Source organism: Heterocephalus glaber, unplaced genomic scaffold, assembly GCF_053883595.1.
Source record: "Heterocephalus glaber isolate CG9 unplaced genomic scaffold, H.glaber_assembly_v1.0 deba00001523, whole genome shotgun sequence".
Taxonomy (NCBI): domain Eukaryota; kingdom Metazoa; phylum Chordata; class Mammalia; order Rodentia; family Bathyergidae; genus Heterocephalus; species Heterocephalus glaber.
The window spans coordinates 28,785,982-28,811,331 of record NW_028258327.1 but is presented as its reverse complement, the minus strand read 5'-3'; the positions used below and the strand labels follow the sequence as shown (position 1 = coordinate 28,811,331).

Genomic DNA, 25,350 nt, shown 5'->3' with positions numbered 1-25,350 from the left:
TGGAATTGAAAAAAGAATAGAAAGCCTTTCTTAGTGAAAACAAGTGCTCCTATTTCTGACAAAATTTATTGTATTTCTTTTGTAAGGAAAAAAACAGTGTGTGCTCTAGTGAGGGGAGTAAAAAGAAAAAGCATCTTGCTATATGTTGTTTCTGTCTATAGAGTCCAACTATATCCATATTTAAGAAACTGATGATGAAAACACAACAAAAACACAACAATCTTTTTATTTATGTAAATCAGATCAACACTGGACAATAAACCAATTTCTATCCAATACCATAACAGTTTGTCTATAAAGAACAGAAAAATTCAGATAGGATTCTACCTAGGGTCAAGCGGTTTTATTTTTAACCACCCATTCACAGAAGCATAGATTCACAGATAAATAATCCCAAACTACTTGCTCGCCATATTTACACATTCCCATTAAATTAAGCATAAATAAATATATACAAACTTAACATGGATAGCCTCCAGAGCTCTTCTCATGAAGAGCCAATAGATTGATATTTCTCGATTGTGTGGCAAAAGCAATGTTAGTGAGTTAGAGACCAACCCAAAAGGAGTAGATTTTGGAATTTTAAGAAGGATGGTGTTCATTCCATTAAAAAAAATACTAATTTCAATGTTTCTTTTTATGCCAATAATTTAATATACATCTGCAAAGGAGGGAAAACACTTTTGGGCTGTTGAGGCAACATCAGATGGTTTAAGGTTATCATTTCCTTTCCACATAATGTATTGCAAGTACAGAATATCAGATGTGATGGCAAATTCTCTATGAACACTCTAACTAGGAACGCATTGTACTGGAGGAGCACTGTGTACATAAATTCAGTTTCAGGTTTTCCATTGGACCAAAGTTTTCATAGGATATGAAATAATTGCTTGAGAAAGAGTGGTTTCCTTGGCCAAAGAAAACCAAAGTCAAGTCCTTGAAAGCCTCTTTAGGTCTTCAGATGAGGGTAGAGAAAGCTAAGGATGTGGAGGCCAGAAAGAAGGAAAGAAAATGCAGAATGATTCGGAGGAGGGGAGGAGAGAAAATTAGTTCCTGCTTGGGGGAGAAGTTAAAGATCCCTTCCAGATAGAATGCCCACCTAGGACAGACCCCTGCTCTTCCCCTGAGACCTCACCCCTGCAGCAGGACGCAGAACTGGACAGACAATGGCCCGGAGACGTCTGGAACCTCTAGCGGAACCTGCAAAGCGCCAAGCTCGAGAGTGGCGCTGCCACATCCTGACTCCTGCCTCCGGTCCTCAGGTCTTATTTTGGTTTGGGACACAGCATTTCAGAGGGGGCAGCGGGCAGGGCTAAAAAGTCTAGAATACAGGGCTGGGGAAAGAGCTGCAGCTCACCTGTTTGGTTTGAAAACAAAGCTCAAAGGGTCTCGCCTTAAACATTTTCCTTGATTTAAAAGGCAACTCCTGCGTTAATCCTGTTTATTGATTTATTAGCCCAAGGAAACCAAATCCTTTAATAACTCAATTATCAGATAAACGTAGTGGCCCTAGCTGACGTGAAACCAACAGGGTGAGGGCGGGGATCCTACTTGAAAAGAGGGAAGGAGGGGACCGAGGGCCACTGCACGCGGCGGGCTGCGGGGAGGGCGGGGGCACACCCGACCCGGTCTAGATTAATGCACCGAGGAGGGCGAGGGAAGAGGGAGCCTGCAAGGACAAGTGATACCCCTAAGTGATACCATTCTCGTTCAGTCTCCCTCCTAAGGAGCGTGAGCGTGGAGAGAATTTCCGTCCTGACTGAGAGAAGGGGAAAGCTTCTGATTCCTTGGACATTTCTAGGCCACTCTTCGTCCGAGAGCGGGCTCCCGGAGTGACCGCGGGTGGCAAAGGGCGTACACAGCCCTGGGACCCCTCCCCGCCTGCAGTCCGCGGGGCGCCGCCCCTTTACCTACTGGAGCGCGGGGCATTCTCGGTCGCCTTAGCCCTTAGGGTGAGACCGAGAGCGCGAAGGGCCGGTGCGGCCGGCGGCCCCTGCAGTGGCTGATTCTATGTCCTCAACACGACTGGGCGCGAGCGGCCCACCGATCTCAGGACCTGCACAGTAAGAGCGAGGCGCGTCCATCGCGTCTCTCGCAGGTCACACGCGTGGGGCGCGTTGCCCTGCAAGGAAAGGAGACGACGGTTTTCAGTGTGGTTTCTCCGGGCCCTGGGCAATCCGAACACATCTAACGCAAGCGTCCAGGCCCTCGGACAAAGCTGCAGGCTTCTCAACTGGGGAGAGACGAGTGGCTACACTTTCCATAATGCCTTGTTCCTGGCCTTTGCATTCCTCCGAACACGTCTAGAGCTGCTCCCTGCACACCCACAGGCTTGAGGAGGAGCTAAGAGAAGAGGAACTGCAGTCTTTTCTTTTCGGACCTCCTAGTCACCTGAAACCAGCTCTCTAATTACCCCCAGCCCCTTCCCCAGCATAGCTCTCAGCAGGTTCCTAAAGCCCAACCCTCACCTTCACCCAAGGCAGGGGGCGGGAGGGGTTTGTGAAAAAAATGAGGGCACAGGTGATATAAATTTGTTCTGTCGATAAATCCTCCAGAACAACATCTGGATTGTCATCAAGGGATGTTGCAGAGGTCCTGCACACCTTGTTTAAAAGAGGTGCTTGTATCTACACTAAATTTAGAGACCTGTCTCACCCACCGCGACCCCAGGGAATTTCTCACTGCTCTTGGGAACCTCTGATAATGGAATCCAGATTTTATTTGATGATAACACTAAGATGGAGCCCCAGAAAGGATCTGGGCTGCCAGAGTGGGAAATATTAGATGCATGAAACTTTATCCACCGGGAATAGTCCCAGTGGCAAAATTCAAAGCTGAACTACATTGCCTTTCACTATGCATTATTTTACCATTATATGCCAAAACAAGTGCACCTCTGGGCGGGGAAAGTGCCTTACTCATAAAGCATCTTGTAAGAAAGCAATTGTTGCAGAAACATGAGAGTTTGTGTCACTTTCTTCCCCACCTCACTAGAAAAGCTGCGTTTTCCCCCCTCTCATTAAAACAGCAATCGCCGAAGAGCCTGGGGAAATTAAGTCTATTTTAAGTAAGGGCAATACTGTTAGAATACAGGGTTCCAAGAACCCCTACACTTTTCCCCTAAAATTTGCTTTTCACAGCTCTACCCCCGCTGGAATTCTGGTGTTGAGTATGTTAGCAAGGAGACTCAAAGCTGCTTCCACCATACTGGCCACTTTCTATTTATTCCCTTTGAGCTTCTTTAAAGAAGTGCACCTGCAGAATTCTGACACACAAGCTTTGATTAAAAAGGATTGGAATTTTTTTTCTCAGTACCTTATAGATTGTGTAGAAAGCCCAAGTCCTCTTTGAAGAAGCTCATAAACCATGCGGGCAGAGCTTTGGAAAACAGAAGAGAATGAAATGGTACATACCCCTCCGAAGGGATTACATACTAATCAACGTATTCATACTGTTTTGGCTTGTTTGTTTGTTTTACTATAGTTCTTAAAATTGGTAGATGACACAAATATAACAAATGCAAGATTCTCGGTATGCAGATGCTGGGAAGGCTGGGAACTAGTAATATTTCTGAAAGGAATGGATGATGAGTCTGAATCAGCTTATTGGTCCTGATTTTCCACAGCCATGGGAGCCTCTGCCCGGCCACGTCTCCCAAAGCTGCAGCCCCCCGCCCCCAGCCCCTCCCTACTTCACAAACCTCGGGGGAACAGGGCATGGTGAGTTAGTAACACAGGCTGGGCCAGGGAGCACAGGGACGGAAACCACGCAAAAGGGCTATACTCATTTGCATCCCACAGGACCCCACAACAGTATCAGGAAGGAGGGCTACATAGAAAAGGGTGGGTGGGAGAGGGGCCAGGTGAAATGGAGAATGGGGACTACCAAAGTTTCCTAAAAAAACATCAAAAATTAAAAAGTTCATGCGTCTCAGTCAACCAGCTCTCAAAGCTCTGACACCAACGTTTCTCCGATTTTCTTCCAATAAGTTAGCGTTTTCTCATGTTTAGTCTTAGGTTTGTTTTCCAAATGGGGAATCATTGTTTTCTTTTATTATCAGTATTACTAAGCTCGAAAGAACCGAAGTGGAAAATCCGGACGGTTGTCTCCAAGTGTATCTTGAAATAGACACTGAGAACCGATATTGTTGCTCCGCTGTATGCCTCAGGATTTTTTTTTAAAAAAATGTTATTTAGCTTTCTTTTTTTAAAATTTTGATTGTAAGTATATTCTACCTAATATAATTCTTCCAGAGCCAATCCAATATTTTAAAGCTAAAATTAATTTTTCTGTTTTCCTTTTGTATTTAAAACATGTTTCCTTCTTTTTTAAACTTTTTTTTTTCATTTCCTGTGTTTCTCCTCCTTGTCGCCAGTTTTACTACCTGGGCCTTCCCCAGACGTGTGCCTGTTAGTGGTGGTGTTGTTCAAGAACATCTTGTCCATGCCTTTGAGCGCCTCGGTGAGATAGTTCTGCAGGGCCGTGAGCGCTGCGCAAATGGCCGGGGCGCCGAAGCCGTGCGTGATGAGGCTGAAATGCGTGAGGCAGCTCTGGATCCCCGGCTCCAGGATGGGACTGGGCCGGCTGTTCCCGATCGGTGTCCGGTCCTGAGCCAGCAGATCCGTAAATTCTTTACAAAGTTGCCTGCAATGTGGGGGAGGAGGAACAGAAAATCACCCTGAGTTTTGCTGTCACTGGCATTAGAAAGGAGACGCTCAAACAAGCCCAGAGGCGCCCGACGGCTGGAGAGGGAGGCTAATGTGGGCGCTTCCGCTCTGTTTCCTTTCCTAGCTCACTCCCTTGTTGAGCAGCTGGGACTGGAAGGAAAGCTGGGGTGGGGAAGAAGGTGCTCCCTCCCAACCCTGAGTCTTGCCTTTTTTTTCTTCTTTCAGTCCCTCCATTCCAGGATTGAGTCGGTTCTGCTTTGTAAAATTCACTAGGCTCTATAGCTTTAGATTTTGTATATTGTATAATTGTAAGCGCTTACCTGGCATTCCTTTGCGTCCTTTCCCCCTCCTCTCTCTTGCCTCTCCCACCTCTTGGAGATCAGACACAAAAAGCCCTGAAAGATTTAGGCCCTCGGCCACAAGCCTGTCCCTGGCACTGAAACAGATTGCTCGAGCCTTGCATGGCCCAGGGCAAGAAACTGTTTATTCTGGGAGAGAATGCTGATTCCATTCAAAGCAAAAACCTGTTTACCTGCAGTATGTGGGGAGAGAAAGATTTTCTTCTTTCTTTTTAAAAAAATTGTTCCACTTTCTACTTTGCAAGTATGGTCTACTAAAAGTCTTTATGTAACAAGATTCTTGTATATATGAAAGGATTCCCACATAGTTTAAATAAAATCTAAAGGTAAACTGTTAAGACACTAGGGAGGCCAGATTTTTATTTGTTGAAGGTTTTTATTTCCTCAAGGCACCTACAATTTAGAGAAATCCAGTCTTAGAAATCCTGTATGCCTAATGCCGGATTGAGCTTATTTGACAAATTTTTAATGTAAGAAGTGAGTGGAGGGCTTTAGCCCTGCAGGTCAAATGGCTTGGCTGTGCTGGGCAACTGAGACATAGCACCCCAAAAGCCACAGCTTTTCAGAGACTGTCAGACTTCTGTGGGCCTGCCTCCACCTGCCCAGTGGATCTGAGGATTCTAAGAGAAGCAAACCTAAGGCAGTCTAGCTCTGCGTAGACCCCCATGGGACAGCCTAAGAGATGTAGCAACACCCAATCTGGCCAACAGGGAAACAGGGCAGGTTACTGTGTTTGAAGGACGTTGAGGCACCCTTTCCCCTGGTGGAGACACTTTGGCCAGGGTTAGTGACTAAACCCAACTGGGGAATGCCTCCTCCCCTGCGCATCTGCAGCAGCAGCAGGACTGCTGATTTTTGAGATGGGTGGGTAGAGAACATTAACAGGTGCCCTCTTTTGCCCCTCTCATGTTGTGTCTCCATTCGAAATGCTCCCATACAACTAGGAAGAAGACTGTTTTGAGCTCAGTAGGGCAGTTCTTCAGCAGGAGATACGTCAGAATCACCTATGGGGGTTCAGATACATACTCCCAAATCCCTGTCCCCCATCAATTCCACTTTAGAGGGTTTGGGGAGAGGTCTGTGCATAAATGCCTTAAGAAAACTCCCTGGATGATTCGGATACCCAAGTTGAAAAGTGCTGGCTTAGGAAAAACAAGACTGCAAGAGCCAGGCAGTCAGGAGCATCCCTTAGGGAACTACAGAGGTGTTTGCAGAATCCTATTATCTGACTTACACACCTTGGTTTTATTTTTATTTTCCCCTGAAGTACCCTTCCTCTATTATAAAGTATAACAGGTCTCTCACCTCCAAGACACCAAGGCAGGGGGTCGGAGAGCAAGCTACTGACAAAGATCTATTGTGTTACTAGCTGTACATCAGAGGAAAGCCTTCGTAAAAGAGGGTGGATGCCAGGTTTTGATCATTGGGAGACATGGTTAACGTCTTTCCTCAAGTTTGTACTCATTACCAAAGTGCCAAAAAGGAAATTCTGTAGTGAGAACAAATGCTTAGAGTCAAACATTTTAAATCTTCAAAGCCCAAACCAGGGTCTGTAAGCAATTAAAGTTCTGGGACATTAATATTTTTTGACCCTGCGGAAAGGGGCAATCAAATTCCAATCACGTCTCAAAAACATCTGGACAAATTTGAGCAAATGATTTTTCAGCCTTCCATATATTTCTTTAAATTACGCTGTCAACCGAACAAACCTCGTCCTGGAGCACTAAATAAATGAGCGCCGCTGTTTAGGTCGCGTCTGTGAGAGAAACGTGCGGGCGCACGCAGCGCCGCCCACTGCAGGCCTGAGCTGGCCATAAAACACCAACAATATGACACCAAAGCCAAAGAGAGGAGTAAATCAAATAAATAGAAAACCCACTGTAAAAGTTCAAATGAGCTCTAGACCTAAATTTAGCCAGAGATTTACTATTTTCCCCTCTGGAAGTGCAGTAAATTTTACAAGTCTGTAGAAGATGACAAACAGCAACGTTGGAAGCGGAGTAATTAGAGCTGTGGGTAGAGATGGGTACAGGTAGGTGAGATATAGACACCTTGGGCAAGCACGCATGGCTGTATGGAGATGGCAGGGAGACAGACTTGAAACCTGGACAGTCATATACACCTTCCAGGCCTGGAAAAGTTCTGCCTGACATCCCGGGGGCTTGTAGAAAAGACCTGTGAAAACCCCACATTCAGATTAATAAAGCCAGAAGTGGAAAGAGAGAAGAGGACAGAGACAAGCCCATAGCCCATCAACTCTGTCCATCCCGGAGGGAGCTGGGATGGCTTCCTAGCCCTGGTTGCACTGGCTGTAATGCTGCCACAAAAGGAGGACCTCTTCTTCCTCACAGAGGATCCCCAAACTGCTGCTCCCTACCACCTTCTCCCAAATGGGTGGCCCAGCAGGATGGGAGTCAAGATAAGGCCCCAGGGCCTGAGCTACTCACTTGGTTGCCAGCAACATATTCTTTCGGGAGTGCAGGTCACTGGGATCCGTGTGCTGTCTGTTCAAATATTCAGAGACAGCTTTAGCCGGAAACTCTGTTTCACAAATGTACCCAAAATCGCGAGCTAGGTGGACAGCTTCTCCTGACAAAGAAACCAGCAGGGAATTAGTACCCAGACCCTATATATCTCAGGGCAAGAGTTAAACCCTGAGGAACTCTGTTAGTATTTCCAGTCAAACCAGGTGTTGGAGGCAAAGGCAAACATGAGACAGATACTCAGAGTAGGTAAGATTGTGAATCTGTAATTAAAGTTCTGGGATAAACTTTACTTTTGCTGCTCTTTCCAGCCTCTCCTTGAGCCAAGTCCTATCTAGACATCCCCTGAATAGCTATGGGGCCTCCTACAATGGGAAAAGTGGGGCAACAGATATGAGTCCACTTACAACTGAACCTAGACATTTGGCTAAATATACCAGCCAGATGCCATCTTCTTTTTAAAGCAATGTTTCATCCTGCTTTAAATAAAATCTAAGAGTTGCCATCATCTCCCTATAATTGTATTAAGAAAAAAAATCTCTTATTAAAAACCAATACATATAAGCAAATCCATGTGTATAAATGTCTATGAATATTTAAAAATACGTAAAGTGTGTATGGAAAGAGCATTTCTATTCAGCAATGAGAATTTTCCTTGTCACTTTTCCTGTTAGCCAGCTTTCAGGTCTCTCCCTCAGAGGTTTCTGTCATCTTCCTCCTACTTAAAGACTTTCTATTGCACAAAGATGCAGCTTCAGAAAAATGGGGCATGGAAGGTATTCCAGAGCTTATGAGAAGCCCCTTTCAAATAAAGCATTATTACCCGTTACAGCACAGCCTTAGGGGTTTCAAGAAAGATCATAGACATGAAAAAGAGATATGTTGAATTATCCCATAGCTAAATTATTTTTAAGGAGCATGACTTACTTTTAATCATCATTATCATAATAACAACAAAAGACTTCAGGCATGATGTTTATAAGGATTCATAAAGCTGAAAACTGCCAACCAAATATTGGAATTTCATTGGGATTTCCAGTTTCCTCTCTTCTCCACCAGAATCCTTGTCTTGGGCTAAGATTACCTTGACTGTTTTTCAAAATGAGGATTTTGATATTAGCAATTCCCTGAAGGGCAAAATGTGAGACCCCCAAGCTCAAAATTAACTACTAATAAGTGTGGCCTGGAAATTTGCTGGCTGCTGACTCCAGAGGGTAAGTTTGGGCCAAGCAACTTTGCCTTAAAGATGGCAAAGTGCAAGAAAAGTCTATAACTGTGATGACATTATGGTTGCTGCTTAAATATTCTAAAACATACTCCTCCAGAATCTGATTCCCTACAGGAGTGTCATAATGTCATATCTGTAAAAACCAAAATGGAAAAAAACCCAGGATTGACAAAGTAGACTCTGAAGAAAATTCTGTATCTTCCTCCATTAGGATTATCGAGCTGTATTTTCTGTTTCCCATTCCACAAATTCAAATGGAGATATTCTTGTACTCAAGTATGTAGATAGTCTTATTTATGACATGACATAAATATATATATATATGCAAATTAAAGGTGCTTGCTACAATCATGGCCATTTAATATACAACTTAAGAAATTACATTGGAGATCATCCTTGACTCCCCTCCATGTTTTCTGATCACTTCTTCCCACTTTTCTCTTATGCATAGCTGGCCTTACTAAGCTATCAGTATTTCAGTAAGTCCCAGGTAATCAGCAAGAGATAGGGGACAGGCAGTGACATGCATTTTAAAATGGTCATTAGGGGTCATGAATGCAATGTGTTTTCCAATAGCAGCAATTCACAGGTAAAACCTGGGAAGAGAAAGGGGTACAATGGTTGCTTATAGACTTTCTCTTTTTTCAAGAGTTCGCACATTAGGTGTTTCAGATGCTGTGTGGCAACAGAAATGACCCTTGCCCCGGCTTGGAGACTGGACCTGACCATGCTTCAGAGTATGGGGACCTTTATTGTGCCTCCTTTAGCCTCTCTGTAACCACTGGCTTGCTCTAAGTAAAAGGAACTTTGAATTTCTCTCAAGCAGCCGCTTGACATCAACTCATAAGGGCACAACAATCTCACAATGATTTCCAGTTAATCATGAAACATGGAAAATGTCAGCCTCCAGCCGACAGTTAAGCTCAGCCACACGTCTTGCTTACCTTCCACCAGGGAGGTGAGTAACGTGACATTCGCTGCTTTGCGCCTGCCCGCGGGTAAATTCAAACCGATTTTTTCTAGCCTTTCTCGCAAAGATCTCCCCCCATTTTTCGATTTGGCTCTGAAATTGCAAGAATTAACATTCTGATTAACCTCAGAGTGTTTCTGAAACAAAGTTTAGACTTAGCAATCTAAAGCCCAGTGGAGCTTGAAGAGGTTTTAACTTGAGGTTAGCACTTTTCCCCCCTCCGTTTTGGTTATTTGCTGATAGTTTGCTGAGGTTTGCTTAATTTCTGCAATACAGCATATAAAAAAACTGCACTTTTCTTTTTTTTTATTTTGGGAGAAAAAAAAATGATACCAGATGGGAATAATTAAGATGTAGGTTGTGGGTCCGGAGAAGGTAAAAATCGCGCAAGCACATGTGTGCACGTGCACGTGCGCACAGGCACACACAAGTACGTGCACTCCTAAGTTGATTGCCTGTCAAGGAGCCAATGAGGACAGCAAAAACCGTGCACAAACAACTTTGCTGCAAAGGAGGGCTCTCCTTTGGTTCAGAAAGGACGAGACACTTAGGGAAACAGGTAGGCTTTTACAGGAAAAGGTCAAGTGTTGTATGTATCGCAGATATTTTAGGAGGAAAGATTAAAATATGTGACTAATGATGGTTCTTGTAACAGTAAAACTAACAAGTTTGTGAGTGCCGCTATACGATACGCACTTTCTGTTGGTTATCTCATTTAATCATATAACAGGTTGTATGTACATATGCTCAGGGAGTGATTGAGAATTTCTTCATTCTCAAGTGCAAACGCCAAACTTGAAAACTGAAACAAAGTAGGGAGAACAAATGGATTTAAAATAAGAAGGTTCTTAGGTCACACCTACATCTTTAATTTCTCCCAAGGCTCTCTATGTATGTCCTAAAGACTGAGCAAAAAATAAGAAAACTACTATAACCTCTCTTGCTGTACTCCACACACAGCTACTTTCAGGAAAGAAAGGGACTTTCAGCCTCTAAAATGGGTTAACTTGAAAAGTTTTGCCTCCAAATCACTTTCATTTCAGCGACAGTGCTAATGGATCCCTGAGTTGGTAGGGACTTTGGGGGAGAATTTAAATTTTAAAAGCCATCTCTTTCTTCATTTCCACGAGGAAGGGTTACTTTGCAGGCTGGAATATTGGGGAGCACCTAGAAGGCTCCAAATAATAATTATATTTCTAGACTAGTGTAATTGTTATTGGTGGTGGTGTTATTGAAAGGTTATGAGGGCCGGGAATTTAGCTCAGTTGTTTCACCACCTGCTGCACAAGCGCAAGGACCCGAGTTCAATCCCCGCACCAAAAAAAAAAAAAAAAAGAGAGAAAGGTTTTGAGAATCTAGAAAAGTTTTCACTGTTGAGCACAGTGCATTCACTGAGTTGTGTGTGAGATGAAGTTAGCCATAGCCAACTGTATTTTTAAATATATACTAAACTACAGAAACATCAAAGATTATATGGAAGGTATGAAAGGAGTTGCTTTTTGGAACTTAGTTTAGATGACTGTGTGTATATAGGTCCTGGGTTGCACCCTTAGAAGTCTCCGGGTCTTGGGGGGGAGCCCGGTGCCAGGCAGAACAGCAAAGGTCAAGTTTCCCAGGGCCGAGCTGAGCGTGCGCATCACAAGTGCACAGGAGGCGAGGCGTGGGTCTGAGGGCCACAATGCTTTGGCGCCGCTAGGAGCAAGTGGCGGCTGGAGCTCTCTGAGAGCGCAGCACAGCCAGTTGCTAGGCAACTGCGTGGCACTTTGCAATAGTTTGGGATCTAACTTTCTCCAACCCCACCCCTAATATAAAGTGATTTGAGAGTCTTTACCTTCTGAGGACGCCGCCAAGGAGAGATGCATTGAGGCATTCCGGGGGCGAAAGCCTTCTCTGAACTTCTCCCACAGTTACTTTATACTTTGAGGTTGAACTGAGCAGAGACAAACGGCCCGGGACTGAGCAAAATACCTCGCCGGTATTGACCGACATGCCTCCCAAGAAGCCATCTTTATTCATCATTAGAGAAGTCACAGATTTGGGTGGAACAGGAACTAGAGAGAGAGAGAGAGAGAAAAAAAAGAATGCCATAAAGGTGACCCTGTTTCAATCCTGGTGACCGGTTAAGAGAATGTGTCATTGCGTGACTGCTGCACAGATGCCAAGTGGAAAACTGGGGGAGGAAAATGGGGGGAGGAAGTGTTTGTTCCAGTGGGGCTGCAGTGCATTCAGAGTGTTATGAACAGTCAGAAAAGCCATGACACCTCTGGAAACCTACTTCAGGTGTCAGTGGACACCTGAGTGTCACTTTCCATATACCCCATCATCACATAAGTCAGAAAAACACTCAACAGAGAGCTTGGGTTGTGCTATAAAACCAAGCAAAGTCTATTCTCTCACGTGCTAGCTGTGCGATCTTAGACACCTCACTGAACTCTGAATCTTGTTTCCTCATCTGTCACCTGAGGATAATAATGCCTGTCTCATTTTGTGCTGGAGCCTGAAGGGGATTATCTCATTTGGTTATTAAAATGGCAATATAATCAATGGTCACTGAGAAAACTCTTTCCTGCTCTCTTATTGGACCCAAACCCATGAGCACAAAGAGGGCCAGGGGTTGGGCCGCATCAGATGCCACGTTACAGACAAATAACACCACTGACCTGGGCATTTGGGCCCAAAGAAGGTGCTTATCTTTCTAAAGTGAGCTGAATTCTGTCCTACGTAAACAGCAAGAACAGAACTCAATTTAGAAATGAACTCCAATGCTCATCTCCTGCGAAAACAATTCTGCAGTGACATGGATTTTGTTTACAAATTAAACCACCCACCGTCTGGTGATTGTTAGGAGAGCTTATGATTTACAACAGGTGCCCTGATCAATCAACCAATCACTTTAATTCACGTGAGCAGCAGTCTTGCCTTGCCCCAGTTGTTTCATTTCGGCAAGTAATTGATAACAAACCGCACTCAAGGTATGTTTTATGCAGAAGTTAATAAGAGCTGACAGCTGGTTGCCACTGCTACCCTGATACATTCAGCCTCTCCAGCCTGTATTTCTGTTTAATTGTGTTTCAGTGTCATCTGCACGTCAGGAAGAGGCTGAGCTCAATAGTACCAGAAGGCTGCCAGGGGAACAGTGAATAAGCAACCTCCCCCTTGCCTAGGAGTCTTGCTCTTAGATTTCTAAACTGCTCCAGCCCATTTTCTTTTAGTAGTCTCAGAAGCCACCGGATAGATAACTTCTGACTTCCCCTTACTCCTACCAACCTAGTATTGGTCCCCTAAACAAGCTTCTTCCCTTGGAATTTGAGGCCCCCATGTCTTTATACTACAAATTCACTACTTTAGGAAATTTCCTGAAACATGTATCTAATGTGAAAAAAGAAATTTCCATCCCTATCTTTTGAATAAAAACCGTCTCACCTTTTAACCCCATACCAAAAAGATACCCTCTTTCTACCATCTGGGATCTAGAATTCTGTCAAAAAAATGTATAACCTCCTTTGTATGGAATAAACTAGGAACATAGGATTTCTATAACCATTTATTCTATCACAGATTCCAACCTTTAGGGTTCTGTGATTGTTCAGAGACTTCTAAAAGCCAAGTAGGTCCCAATTTTTTATTTACCATGAATTGTATTTGGCTCTTTACAAACACCTTGTGGAAAAGAGCTTTCCAGGGGGCTAAATGGGAACACTGATGGGGACCCTTTTGCTACTTCTTGATAGGTGTGTTAGAGTTCATCATGCCTAAGACTTTGTTCCAGATAGATGTATGTATGATGTTAGGAGCTACCAGAATGGATCTTCTGCACTGATCCAAAAGTGGGGAGAGAGGGGCAGAGAGGGCTTGCTGTACGATTCCTTTCATATTCTCTTTAGTGAAGCTGCTTCCCAAATGAGAATCAAGCAATGAAAACTTGAAATTATTAATCAGATTTGATTAGTCTGTAACGTCACTTGAATGGCTGATTGGAGAGGAACCACACTATCATTTAACTTGTATACACAGTATCACATCCTTTTAATCGATCATATTTTTCACAGCATCTCTTACTCTGTATTTCAAATTCATATTCAAAGCCTATAAACAAACAACTTATATTCATGAGACTGGCATTAGGTACATTTGGGAAGACATTTTCTCTAAAATATAGATGGCCCTCTTCAGTTTTAATATGATGAGAACTACAGAAATAAACTGTAAAAAGAAATCTCATTTTTAATATTCAGCAACATTTTAATCTTTAAATAATATTTAAAAATCTTAGCAACAACAAAATCTCCCCTAAGCTGAAAATACTAAGTTCAGTTCCTGCTTCCTATACTGGATAACCAAATATTGGAATTTTACCTGTTTCTCCAGTCCCACATGCCAAATCTCTGGAAAAGCTAGGCCTTTAGAGACACTTTATAACCTACCCTCTAATTTCACTATTGTTAATTGCCTGATTTACCTGACAAGAGCTGTTTCCTTTGGGGACTGTATATTGCTCCAACCCCTGGGCTGTATCTCTCTGCATATACATTATCACCTAAATACCCCCAATCAAGCCAGCTTCTATCCACATACTGTGTCTTGGGGGAGGTCCCCCCCCAAATCACAGACAATATGAGCAAATGTGATTCAGATTATATTTCCATTTTCTAATTTAAGTAGCAAAATCCTGTCCTCACACTCTTACATCCTCAGGTTCTAAATTTTTCTCCCACCTGACTCAGTATTGGTCCCCAAAACTAGACACTACACATTTCTTGTCCCCTCTTTCCTTTAGGTCCATAGCCCTGTGATTATCTACTGTCCCCTCCACTCTCACACCTGCTTAGTTCAGCTGATTAACCCCGTATTTTATTCTCTTTGTCTTTTCCTTTCTACTTTCTTCCAGCTTATCAATAAACCCAGAGAGCAACAGGGCCCGGTTGATTTGTTAGTAATTATGAGCACACTGTTCCTGCTCACGGAACCTAGAGATGACTGAGATAGGGTTAAAGCGACAGCAGGAAATGGTAAGGAAATGAAGCATTGCAAAACCCAGCATGAAGCTTTCTGTTCTTTACATGTTTACAATTTTCTGTGCATATATTAAAAGTGATTTCCCTTCTTTGATTCTCATTTGGATGGCAAGGCCAACTTCTGGATGTAACACTGCCCTTTAGGCTAGTGAGAAGAAAAAAGCAGGTTTAAAAGCCAATCAGTATTTCTTTACAATGCGTGGAGTTTTAAGAGAGAAAAATGTTTAGAGAATATTATTCATTAGTGGACAATACAGAGCTAAAGGGTGAACAGAATAGCTTTTAATCTCTACTTTTTACTCTTAAGTGACAAGATCTGCTGGTGGAAAAAATAGAAACAAAGCTGTCTTATATACTGATAGATGAGACTCTCTGATGATACAGTGAGTCTCTCTGAAAGGGATTCCAACTTAGGTATGTGAACTGAATAGGGGAACAAGAACGAGGTTTAACAGTGATTTAGACTTCTAAAAATGAAGAACGCTTTCCTCATATTTACATCATTCCTCATCTCTGGAGGGCTAAATTTTATTCTACATGTGTAGTGAATGTATAAATGTGAGCAGTGAAATCGTGCAAAGAAAAATAAAAGAATTCCCACAAAGAAAGCTATAATATAAAAATTACAAGTGTTCAGCATTATCCTTTAAGCACAGAGTCTGGGAAGCTGAAAACTAAGATGGGTCTCATCACTTGGTATATGGGACCTTAATGAATCACTTACCATTTATTTCCCTGTCTCCACACTTGGAGGATTTCCGTACTTGGGAAGTTGGAGAACAGTATTTTAACCTTTCCAGTTTTAGAACTCTGGGAACTCTGATCATTCCATGGATAGGTGGATTGTATCTCAGGGTCTCTAGTTGATAAATAGCTATTGGGATCCAAATTATTCTGAAAATGCAAGCCTCTTCCTTTGAGAGGAAACCTAAATCTTTATGGGGCTAGGACAGACACTTCTATGCAAAAAGGAAGAATCTCACAGGAACCCATTGGAATTGAAATTTGGAAAATTTTTTATCCCTGTTCCCCATGAAAATTCACATCAACCAAAGTGTTTATGTGGGTAAGGGCCCAGAACTAATGGCAAAAAAAGTGGGAGAGAATGGAGGTTGAACTGAAACTAAGCAAACAGGATATTCCTAAAACCAATAAAAATGCCCCACAGTCACAACATTTGAACCTTGGACTCCAGCCATGCTAGCCTTTCCAAGAAATCCCAGCATATTTTCTGCTGCTAAACTGTCAAAAAGACTGCATACTGGCCTCTGATGACATCAAAAACTTTTTATTAAAGCCTAGGTAAGCCTTTTTTAGTTAGGCTATATGGTGATGGTGATGATCATTTATATTAGCTGGGCACCCCCTCCCAGATTCCTAATCTTAATGGAACTGAGAGTTAAGAATGATTTTTTAATGTCTTGTTGGATTTTTAGACTGTTAATGTACCGAATCCTTCTCATTATTACTTTATTGATTGCTCATTGACCAGCCCCCTTCAAATCGTATTAACCACCCTCTGCCGGTTTAGATTAGGAGAGTTTAAAAAGCACCTTTCATTACTACACCGCCCCGCGCCCCCCCACACACACTCCTGCCATAGAGTTGAGACTAGGCTGCTTAATGGGAGCTCTAATGGGGCAGCTAAGAAGAGAGGGGCCACGGTCCCTGCCGATTGCATTAATAGCTCAAAGGGGGCCAATACAGAAAATTAGCCTTAAACGAGCTCTGGAGATCTTCAAATGAAAGAGCCATTTATCACGCTGGCTACCTTCACTCCACTCGTTTGCTCTCTCTACTGGGAACAACTCATTTCCTCTTAACTAAATTACTTCAGAAATGTCAGCTAAGCCCAGATAGCAAACATAACATGAGAAGGAGCCTATAATCTATCGGGTGATATCAACACGAGTGAAAAATTAGACTGGTTGAATTTTAGGAAGGGCCTTGCCATAATTAGGGAGGGAGGGGGAGAGAGAGAGAAAGTGAGAGAGAGAAACTGAGAGAGAGAGAGAGACAGAGAGAGAGAGACAGAGATCTTTTATGACCAAGTCTTCTGGCTTCATAAATGTAGAAGCAGAGAGAAACATTCAAACCTTGACCAATTGTTGGCCTTTTATTAATGAGTGAGAATTTTTTTTTAAAAATTGTCTAAAAGCCTATTAGAAAATAAATTCAGCAACTAAGTCCCCTGCCAGTTGTTGAAATTTAGAATATCCAGAAAACATTCTAACCTCTTTTACAAAATCAATTTCATAGCAACATCCCCCATGGGGAAGGGGGTTGGCAAAGATGGGAGACCAGGGGGCAGGGATGAGGCAAGTGAACCCATAGCTTTATTTTAAGTGGTTCGTGGCAAGTTAGAAAGAATAAATCAATCACTTATTCCTACTTTTGCCTAAGGCTCTTTAAAGATAAAAATATATTAGGATCTTTTCTTCATGTAAAAAAGCAAATATCTCAAATACAAAATAATGGAATTGACCTAACATTCATATTCTTATCCTGTTCCCTGAATCAATTAAAGTGGCAGGGGTCCTACTTAGATATTTTAAGCTATGTACCTTTCTGAAAAGATTTTGAGGACATGAAAGATACTTCAGCATTTCCAAAGAAGAACCTGCAACTTTAGTCATTATTCTCCACTTCTTCCCACAGATAATCTTACAAATATTCACCTTTTTTTGCTGACAAACATATGCAAGCCCTGCAACCAAACTACCCCACATCTAAGAATATTTTCAGCTCCATTTTGCTAGGCAAGCTAACTTTGAAATATTTTTATTGGCCTGACTATTAATAACATTTCTGATTGGTCATCTGTTGTGCATGTCCTACTGCCAGCCCCAAAAGATGTTGCTAGGATACAAGCCCTGAGCTAAGTGGTTTGAGCTTTCCATTGAAAGGAAAGGGAACTAAAACAAAACAAAACAAAACAGCCAATGGAGAAGCTCCTCCCTCACCCCACCCCAATCAACCAGCAATTAACCAAAAGAGAAGACCCAGGAGGAGATGGTGAAAGTGAGCTGTCAGTACAGTTCCAAGTTTCAGCACGTGAGTATCCTAGCAAACCCAAAAGTTGGCATTGAAAACCGAGAAGATACTATCTAAAGAAGAGAGGGAGAGACATTCAGGACAACATTTAAAATAAATACTTTTCTCCAAACCTCAGTATTTTTCAGTACATTCATTTTAAGCCGAACTGCATCATCTCAAGTACTGCTCATCCTGCCCACCTCTCAAAACTACTTCGCCTGCCTTCAAAAAAGAAGAAAATTTAGATTGTCCCACCCTTTCTGCAATGCTACAATCCTTCTATTACAATTTGAATAGGGATGGATTGCTTTTCAAAGCACCTTTTCTTTTTCTTTTAATTATTTTTGTCAATGTCAAGTGGCTCAAGTGAATCATAAATGACTGAAGCTTGGGATTGTTGACACCAAACATAGGGACAGGCTTCCTCTAGCATCCAGAAGAAAGGATTACAGTAGTTAAAACTGTGTTTTCAAACACCAGTTCCTGTGATAATTAAAGACTGCAGTGTTTACACATTCAGGCTTCTAAATTTGTGGCATGTGAGTGACATTCAGGCCTTTCAGGAGCCACACTTATTGCCAGGCATTCTCTCAGTGACTGTCAGAGAAGAGGAAAAAAATTAAGCAGCTGCAATACGCCTGAAATGAGTTATTGTAATTACATTTAATTAGTTTAATTAGTTAATTATTTTGCTTACAGCTGTACAAGAGACTGCAAACATTTGTTAATATCACATGCCCTTTAACAGTATGGGGTGACTCCACAGTCACACTAAATCATGTGTGCGTGTGTAGGAAGATTTAGATACGTGCCTAGGCTGTCTCAGCTTCTCAGGATGCGCACATTTAGCGAAACATTTGGCTCAATTACAAATAGTAATAAAAAGGAACAACGCACAGAGAACTAGAAACACAATTACTACCAAAAAATCAAAACAAAAACAAGAAAAAAAGAAGCTGTCTCAATGACATACTTTAGCTCAATATATTTCAGTTATCAATGAAATAATTATGACACAGTTTTGAAACCAGTGTTTCCCAGCCAATTCCACACATGGTGATAGTTCATTTAAGATGCATCTAGAATGGCTACCATATGTATTATAGGGAAATGGGAATTGTTTGTGTCCTTCCATTTCTCTCATCTGGGTTTCTGTCTGCAGTTTTTCATTCCCTGTTACCCCATTTCCTTGTTCCTGAAATGCCCTTTACCTTAGTCTGACAGCACTAGTCTGATTGCACTAGGGCTGTGAACAAACACTTATAAAATATTAAATTTCCCCAAAGTGAAAGCTCATCATAAAGACATTAAAGCACAGGAAAACTTTGCTTACTTTTGGGAGGAAAAATCCATACCTTTTTTAATGACAGACTGGTCCAATAGATTCATGCCGCTGTTATTGGCATCTTCAACTGACTGCGAATATAAAAACATCACTATTCAAATTGACTGGATATTAAAGAATTACACACATAAATCATGTCATGCTATACTGGAGTTTCTGTTATTTCCATTTATATTAATTCACAATGAGGTTTTATTATTATCATTATTACCTCCAAATCGACATGGAAATGAAATTCACCCAAATTATAAATTCTTCCAATGAAAGAAAAGGGAAAAGGAAACTATGAGAGACATCTGGGATGCAATATTGGTTCGTTATTATATAAACATCGATATTACATAGACATATAAGCATTTATATTATTTGCTGTTATGAACTGTGAAAGTTTGGCAACAGCTTAAAGATTTTCACCAATATTAGTTAACAGCAAATTTTGTTTTCCATTCTCTCCTGGTGCATCTTAACCTCAGAGCCATTTTACAAATACATAATAGTTTACATTATGGGGTTTTAATTAAAGCCTGAGCAATTTGGAATGGAATGCCAACAGCAACACATAGGAGCGTTTGCAAGGCTCCAGGACCGCACACCCACTGCAATCTGTGCCTCCCTGGGAGCTCCGAGCTGCGGGCCGCACGATCGCAGTCCACGGAGGAGCTGCCTCGAGGCTTCCCCTCCTAGCCCTGCTGATGCTGATTCCCTGCGAGGAGCACACCTGTTTGGAAAGCAGCAGTACAGATACAGGCACAGACACACAAAAACCTGGGTCCTCCCAGTCCGCACCTAGGGAGTCACAGGCGACCTGCGTCTTCCATGCTGCACTGTCACCCCAGGAAGGGAAGTTTGAATCCTGAGCACTGGCAGCACTTCTGGGGGCAAATAGAGGGTGGGGTCTCTCACTATCCGCTGCACTTGAGCACAGTGCTTCTGGCTGTGAGCCCCAGGGTGTCCAAACGCAGCTGCCTTTCCACCCCTCCCTACCCCTCCTCCCCTAGTCTTTCTGAAGTGGACCAGGGCTTTTCTTGATCCGTAGGAACTTAGGCTTGGACCAGTTTGACCCCCTCTCTGTGGAGAAGCTTAGAGCAAAAGGCTGGAGAGGGAAGAGCTCTCTCACAGACCTGCCCACCCACTCGCTCTGCAGCCCCAGCCAGGGTGTGCGTTCATCGCCCCAAAACAGAGTCTACCCCAAACAAGCCCAGCTTGGGAAATGAGATGATCTAATCATCAAGGGAACAAGCTCGTTTGTTTCTTTTCGTTTTTAACAGTCCCTCTTATATTCTCAGAAAGGTGAAGACTATTTTCCGTGCAGCAACATGCCGCGCACATTTGAAGAAATAGTGAAAAGGTGTTTTAAAAAATATCTCCTGTAACTTGTCAGTAACTCCCCGGGGCGCCACGCCACGCACACGCTGCAGTCCCTGCTTCGCCCTGGCAGTGTCGCGGCCCGCAGCGGCTGGGCCCACGCGGGACCGTCGCACACAGCGGGCCTCGCTCGTACGGGGCCGGGGCGGCAGTTCACACCTCACCCGCACGTCGGTGCGTAAATATGTATACACGCCTCATCAGCGACGTGGGGTAGTTGTGGTAGTTAATGAGAAGGCTCTTGTCTGATTTTCTATCTAATTACGGCCGCCTGCTGGGTTTTTGTACAGGATATTCACGCAGCATGCTGGCGCTTAATCGTCACAGGGAGGATCGTAAAGATTTAATTAGGACTGCATGCGGAAGCGCAGAAAAACAACTCAGACTCGTAATTACTAGATTTCTTTAGTTAAAAGTGATACCAAGGGTTGCTTTAAAACACAAGGGTGTGTTTGAGTGTGAGAATGTGTGTGTCTGTGTGTGTGTGTTGGGGGTTGACTTAGCATGTTTATAGGTTTCGTTCATGGGTGGTGGAGGTGATGAGAGATTAGACAGCAAAGATGGGTGGAAAGAGAGGAAGACACGGCAACTAAACAAATCCTGAACTAGGTGTCATCGCACTTGCTTTCCCTGCCTTTTCGTAGCCCATTTTTCTTAGTTTTTAAGCACTGCCCCTCATGCCCCCCCCCACACACATACAATGGGTGAAATGTACCATACCAGGAACCCAAACAGTGATTTGCTAGTTTAATAGCCCCTGTGAGTAAATTGAAATAGAAATTGACAGGGTTTTATAGTTTCATTTAAAAAATATTAGAAGCATTTGGTTAATTAGCTCTCCTTCTCTTCTCTCGCGGGGCGGTGGCCCTGCTTGTGTGCCTCTGGGTCGCACAACATCCCCCAAGCCTGGACCCACCAGCCTGGGCAGCACCCTCAGGGGCTGACTGGCCTGTGGCTGGGAGTATTCGGAACACACAGCAGACCCTGGAGATGGAACAAGTGCCTTGGAGGTCCAGGCCCAGGCACTCTCCTGTTCCTTTTAATGGCTGGACAGGTGCAGCCAACCCATTTGAACCCTCGCTTCAGAGAATGTTGAAACCCCTAAGCAGCTTGTGTAACTTTGGTCCTTGCATTCCAGATCTCTAACTTGAAAGTAGATCTTCTGGATGGACAGTCTCTGGATTTGGATGTCTGGTCCTACATACATATGCTCACTTGTCTTTGTTACCTTCCCAGTGTCCTGTCAACCTCCCCCTGGCCTCAGGAGGTCTGCCATCAAGATGGAGACAGGGACCTTACCTGCCCCAGATCTTTCCCTCCAAGGACAAGATGGGTGTATATATCCCCTGCAGTCCTTTGCACTGAGCATCTGCTGAGGTCCATAAGCCTCCCCCTCACCCTGTGCTGGGATAAAGCTGAAGGAGGAACAGGGAAGGAAGTGGATGGGCAGGAGATTTGAAAGGGCCAGGGCTGTGGCCTGCTACTTTTCTTTTCTCTGGGGCTCTCTCCACCTCTGTAGCCTCTACACTAGACAGCAACAACTCAGCCTCTGCTCTCTGTTCACACATCCTAAATCCTTTCTGACACTTTGGTAACAGTAAATCTCCTGACAGTTCTGTCATTAGGAAAAAAACCAAACCAAACCAAAACAAAATACCCAAAAACTAAACCCAAAGCAATCTGCTCCCTCTTCAGGGGGAAGAATTCCTGAATTCAATTGTCTAAGCCCCTCAGCCAGCAAGCAGGGTAGTGGTGATGAGGCTGGTGTTTGCCACACCAACAGTGATGGTGATGAGTTGATCCACTTTCATTATCCAGCACTTTGAACCATACTCAGAAAGGTTAATTTAAAAACTTTCCCCCTGAGACACATATTACCCCAATGCATTAAGAAAACTATTTAATATTCTCCTTTCTCATATGATATTTTGAAATGAGCAATATATCCAAACAGGGACAATCTCAGTTGAGTCAACAAAACCATCACTGATTACTATAGGTAAATCTAGCCACAAATCAGATGATTTTGTTCTTTTTAAAAATAATAAATAACCAAACTCTTTAAAACAATAAATGGATCATAGACCACACACAGACAGCATGTGACTCTATCACTACATTTTAAATGCTTAAAAACATATTTTTTTAGCAAGATGAAAATGATTTGTGCATCCCTTTTCTATTTTATTTTTCCTTGCTTCACAAGTATGTCTAAAATGACGCCTGATATATACAACTATGCCAATGAGATCGAAGTGCCAATTAAATATCATTCAATCATATTCATTTTTTTCTGGAAACTACTTAAATCAGAGGAGAAAAGGAGACTTGCTCAGAATCACCCAGACAGTTTTTAGAAATCATTTCTTTGATGTTTCTTTGTTTAATTTAACCAACTATTCTCAACCAAATCAGGCTCCATTGTGTAGGTTGCAGATGGGATAGTGGGTGGGTAGGGGGAGTGTTTTGAGCCTTTTGTTTTAAGAAATAAACACGTGATGCCTCTTCAAAAGGGCTGGTGGCAATGGGGAAAGGAGAGTATTGATGGGAGGAGGGGTGGACGGAGGAGGGAAGGTGGAGAATATTACTCTACTATCATTCAATGGACCCAAAAGTGAAAATAATTCCAAAATGGTATCTGTCCTCATGGACTCACAAGCTGAACTGTGGCCTTCCAGGTCTGTCCTCTCTACAAATACTCCATTTTCAGGTAGTGTCTATTTGGAAAGGGCTCTTTGGTGTATGAGACATTAAGAGCAAGACAAACCAACGTAGCTCATGACTTTCTCCCAGTGTGCATAGTCATGCTTAGCAAAACCTTGCAAATCTGGCAGGGACTGCTGAGACTAGCAGGGGCCTTGCACCTCAGCGCTAGAGTCCTGGCCTCTAGGCAGCCAGGCCTTCACCTGCCAATTCTGTGGGAGGAGCCCCTGTGGGATCTGCGTGGGTGTACGTGTGTATGTGTGCAATCGCGCGTGCACGCGCGCGCGTGTGTGTGTGTGTGTGTGTGTGTGTGTGTGAGGTTACCAAGCCTGTTCACACAAAGCAATAGAGAATAGGAGTCAGATAGCTGAGGCAGGACAAAAATGCTAGCCTTGATTCTAGTGATTGTAAAGTATCAAAATATTCTTCTTTATCTCCTTCGTGATTTAAGTTCTAGTGCTTATGGCTTTCATAATTGGACTTTCAGAAATCACCACTGCAGACCCATATATACTTATAGACAAACATAAGTCCTGTCCCGCTGGTCCTGTTTTAAAAGACAAGAACAACTTCTCTCCAAGGAGACAGAGCTACCTTTCCCCAACCCTTCCCCTGCCCCTGCGGGGGTATTCCTCATTATCCTCTTTTTAGTTTATGGTTACCTGGACGTCTTCCATGCCAGGGTGGCCGAGGCTGTGCAAGGAGAGGCTGTCGCCCATGCCTGCGTCCAGGCCGTGGTGCGCCGAATGTAGCAGCACGTCCGGCCGGCGGACCGAGTGGTAGTCCCTCCTGGGGTCGAGGCCTGAGAGCTGAGGCAAGGCTGCCCGAGGCTGGGGCAGCAGAGAGCCGGCTTCCGAGCCCACTTCTTGCCGCTGCCGTTGTCCCCAGGGGTGCTGCTGGGGTTGATGCAGTGGATTCAGGGAGTAGGGGTCGTTGACATGTGAGTAGGGGTCTTGGCTCTGGTGGTAGGGGAGCGGCTGGTAGGGGGGCGGGAAGTAGGGGGGCTGGAAGTCCGATGACGGGGTGTGGGACAGTGGCGGGGCGCTGGAGTAGGGTCCTTGGGACACGGAGCCCAGCTGAGAGAGCCTCGAGCTGTGACTCGGGACGCCATCGTGCCGGTCCTGGGAGCAGGAGTGAGGGAGGGGAGGGGGGAGGGAGAGAAGGAAAGAAACACAAATGGAGAAGCCCGGCTTACTTATACCCTTCCCGGGACAGGGCGAAAGAGTCTAAAACTCAGACCCCTGGTGGACTCAGGGCCACATGATTTCCACAAATCCAAATGGGAGGCTTTGGGGAGAAAAAGGAGGGTCACCCACACTTGTGAGTGAAGCTTCTTTGGGGAGTACAAAGCAGGCAAAGGGGTCAAAGGTAAAGGAACTTTGTGGACCGGATACCAAATGCCTGAGGAGTCTTACATATGATGTCTGCTCTTCTGGGTGCTTGGCTCCTTTTCCCTAAGTCTTTCAGGGATTCAAAGCACAACAAATAAAACTTCATAGAATCTGCTGTGCTGCTCTCCCTTGTTAGAAAACCAACTTGCATCTTCACTGGCAATGCAGCTGGCTGATCTGGAGCTCCTTGCCTAACCTGGTGACCTTTGGAGCTCCAAGGAAGCTGCCTGATTTGACTTCTCAGCCACCCTCCTTTCCTCAGAAAGAATGAAATAACTTAAATAGTGTTTGATTGAAATGGATCTGATTCAAAATCATATCATAACTCCATGTTAGATTGAGTTGTGGTTTGCAGGAGTTATTTCTAAGCTTGCTTTTCTGTATCAAATGCTATTATACTTCAGGGTGTGAAAATGAAGGACCTAAAGTTGGGAGGGGGAAAAAGCCCAGACAACTTATTGATGGTCCTCTCTGGAGTGTGACCCAGTGAAAGGAGAAGGGGGAGGTGGGTGTTGGGGGTGCTTTTAGTTTCTCCCTCTCCTCTGTGAAAGTGCCATGGTAAAATCTCCATGGTTCTTTTTGCCAAAACAGTCACCTAAATTTCCAAACTGCAATGACAAGTACAAAGTTTTTTGGTTCAGCCTCCCCCCTCTCCCAGCTGACTCACGGAGCTCAAACGGTGAACACATAATACAGAGAGAAGCAGCTGCAGCCTCCTCCAATTATGGTGCTAAATTACCAAGCCAAAGGCGCTCAAAGAAAGACAGAGAGACCGAGTGAGACACACA

General features: G+C 43.7%; 1 protein-coding gene across 4 annotated transcripts in view; it reads right to left on the bottom strand.

Annotated features, from left to right (window-relative positions):
• Window positions 1–207: 207 nt before the first annotated feature.
• Window positions 208–25,350, bottom strand: part of Tfap2b (transcription factor AP-2 beta) — a 28,204-nt gene continuing 3,061 nt past the window's right edge. For 2 of the 4 annotated variants that reach the window (XM_013067175.3, XM_087188142.1), the window contains 8 exons: window positions 23,834–24,292; window positions 19,114–19,174; window positions 11,539–11,758; window positions 9,682–9,800; window positions 7,474–7,615; window positions 4,385–4,644; window positions 3,316–3,378; window positions 208–2,122 (listed from right to left, as the gene is read on the bottom strand). In XM_013067175.3, coding sequence (XP_012922629.1) covers window positions 3,317–3,378; window positions 4,385–4,644; window positions 7,474–7,615; window positions 9,682–9,800; window positions 11,539–11,758; window positions 19,114–19,174; window positions 23,834–24,292 — 1,323 coding nt within the window. In that variant the 3' untranslated portion in view covers window positions 208–2,122; window position 3,316. Of the gene's footprint in view, window positions 2,123–3,150; window positions 3,379–4,163; window positions 4,645–7,473; window positions 7,616–9,681; window positions 9,801–11,538; window positions 11,759–19,113; window positions 19,175–23,833; window positions 24,293–25,350 lie in introns of those variants that run through there. The other 2 variants (XM_013067177.3, XM_087188141.1) reach the window with 2 other exon arrangements.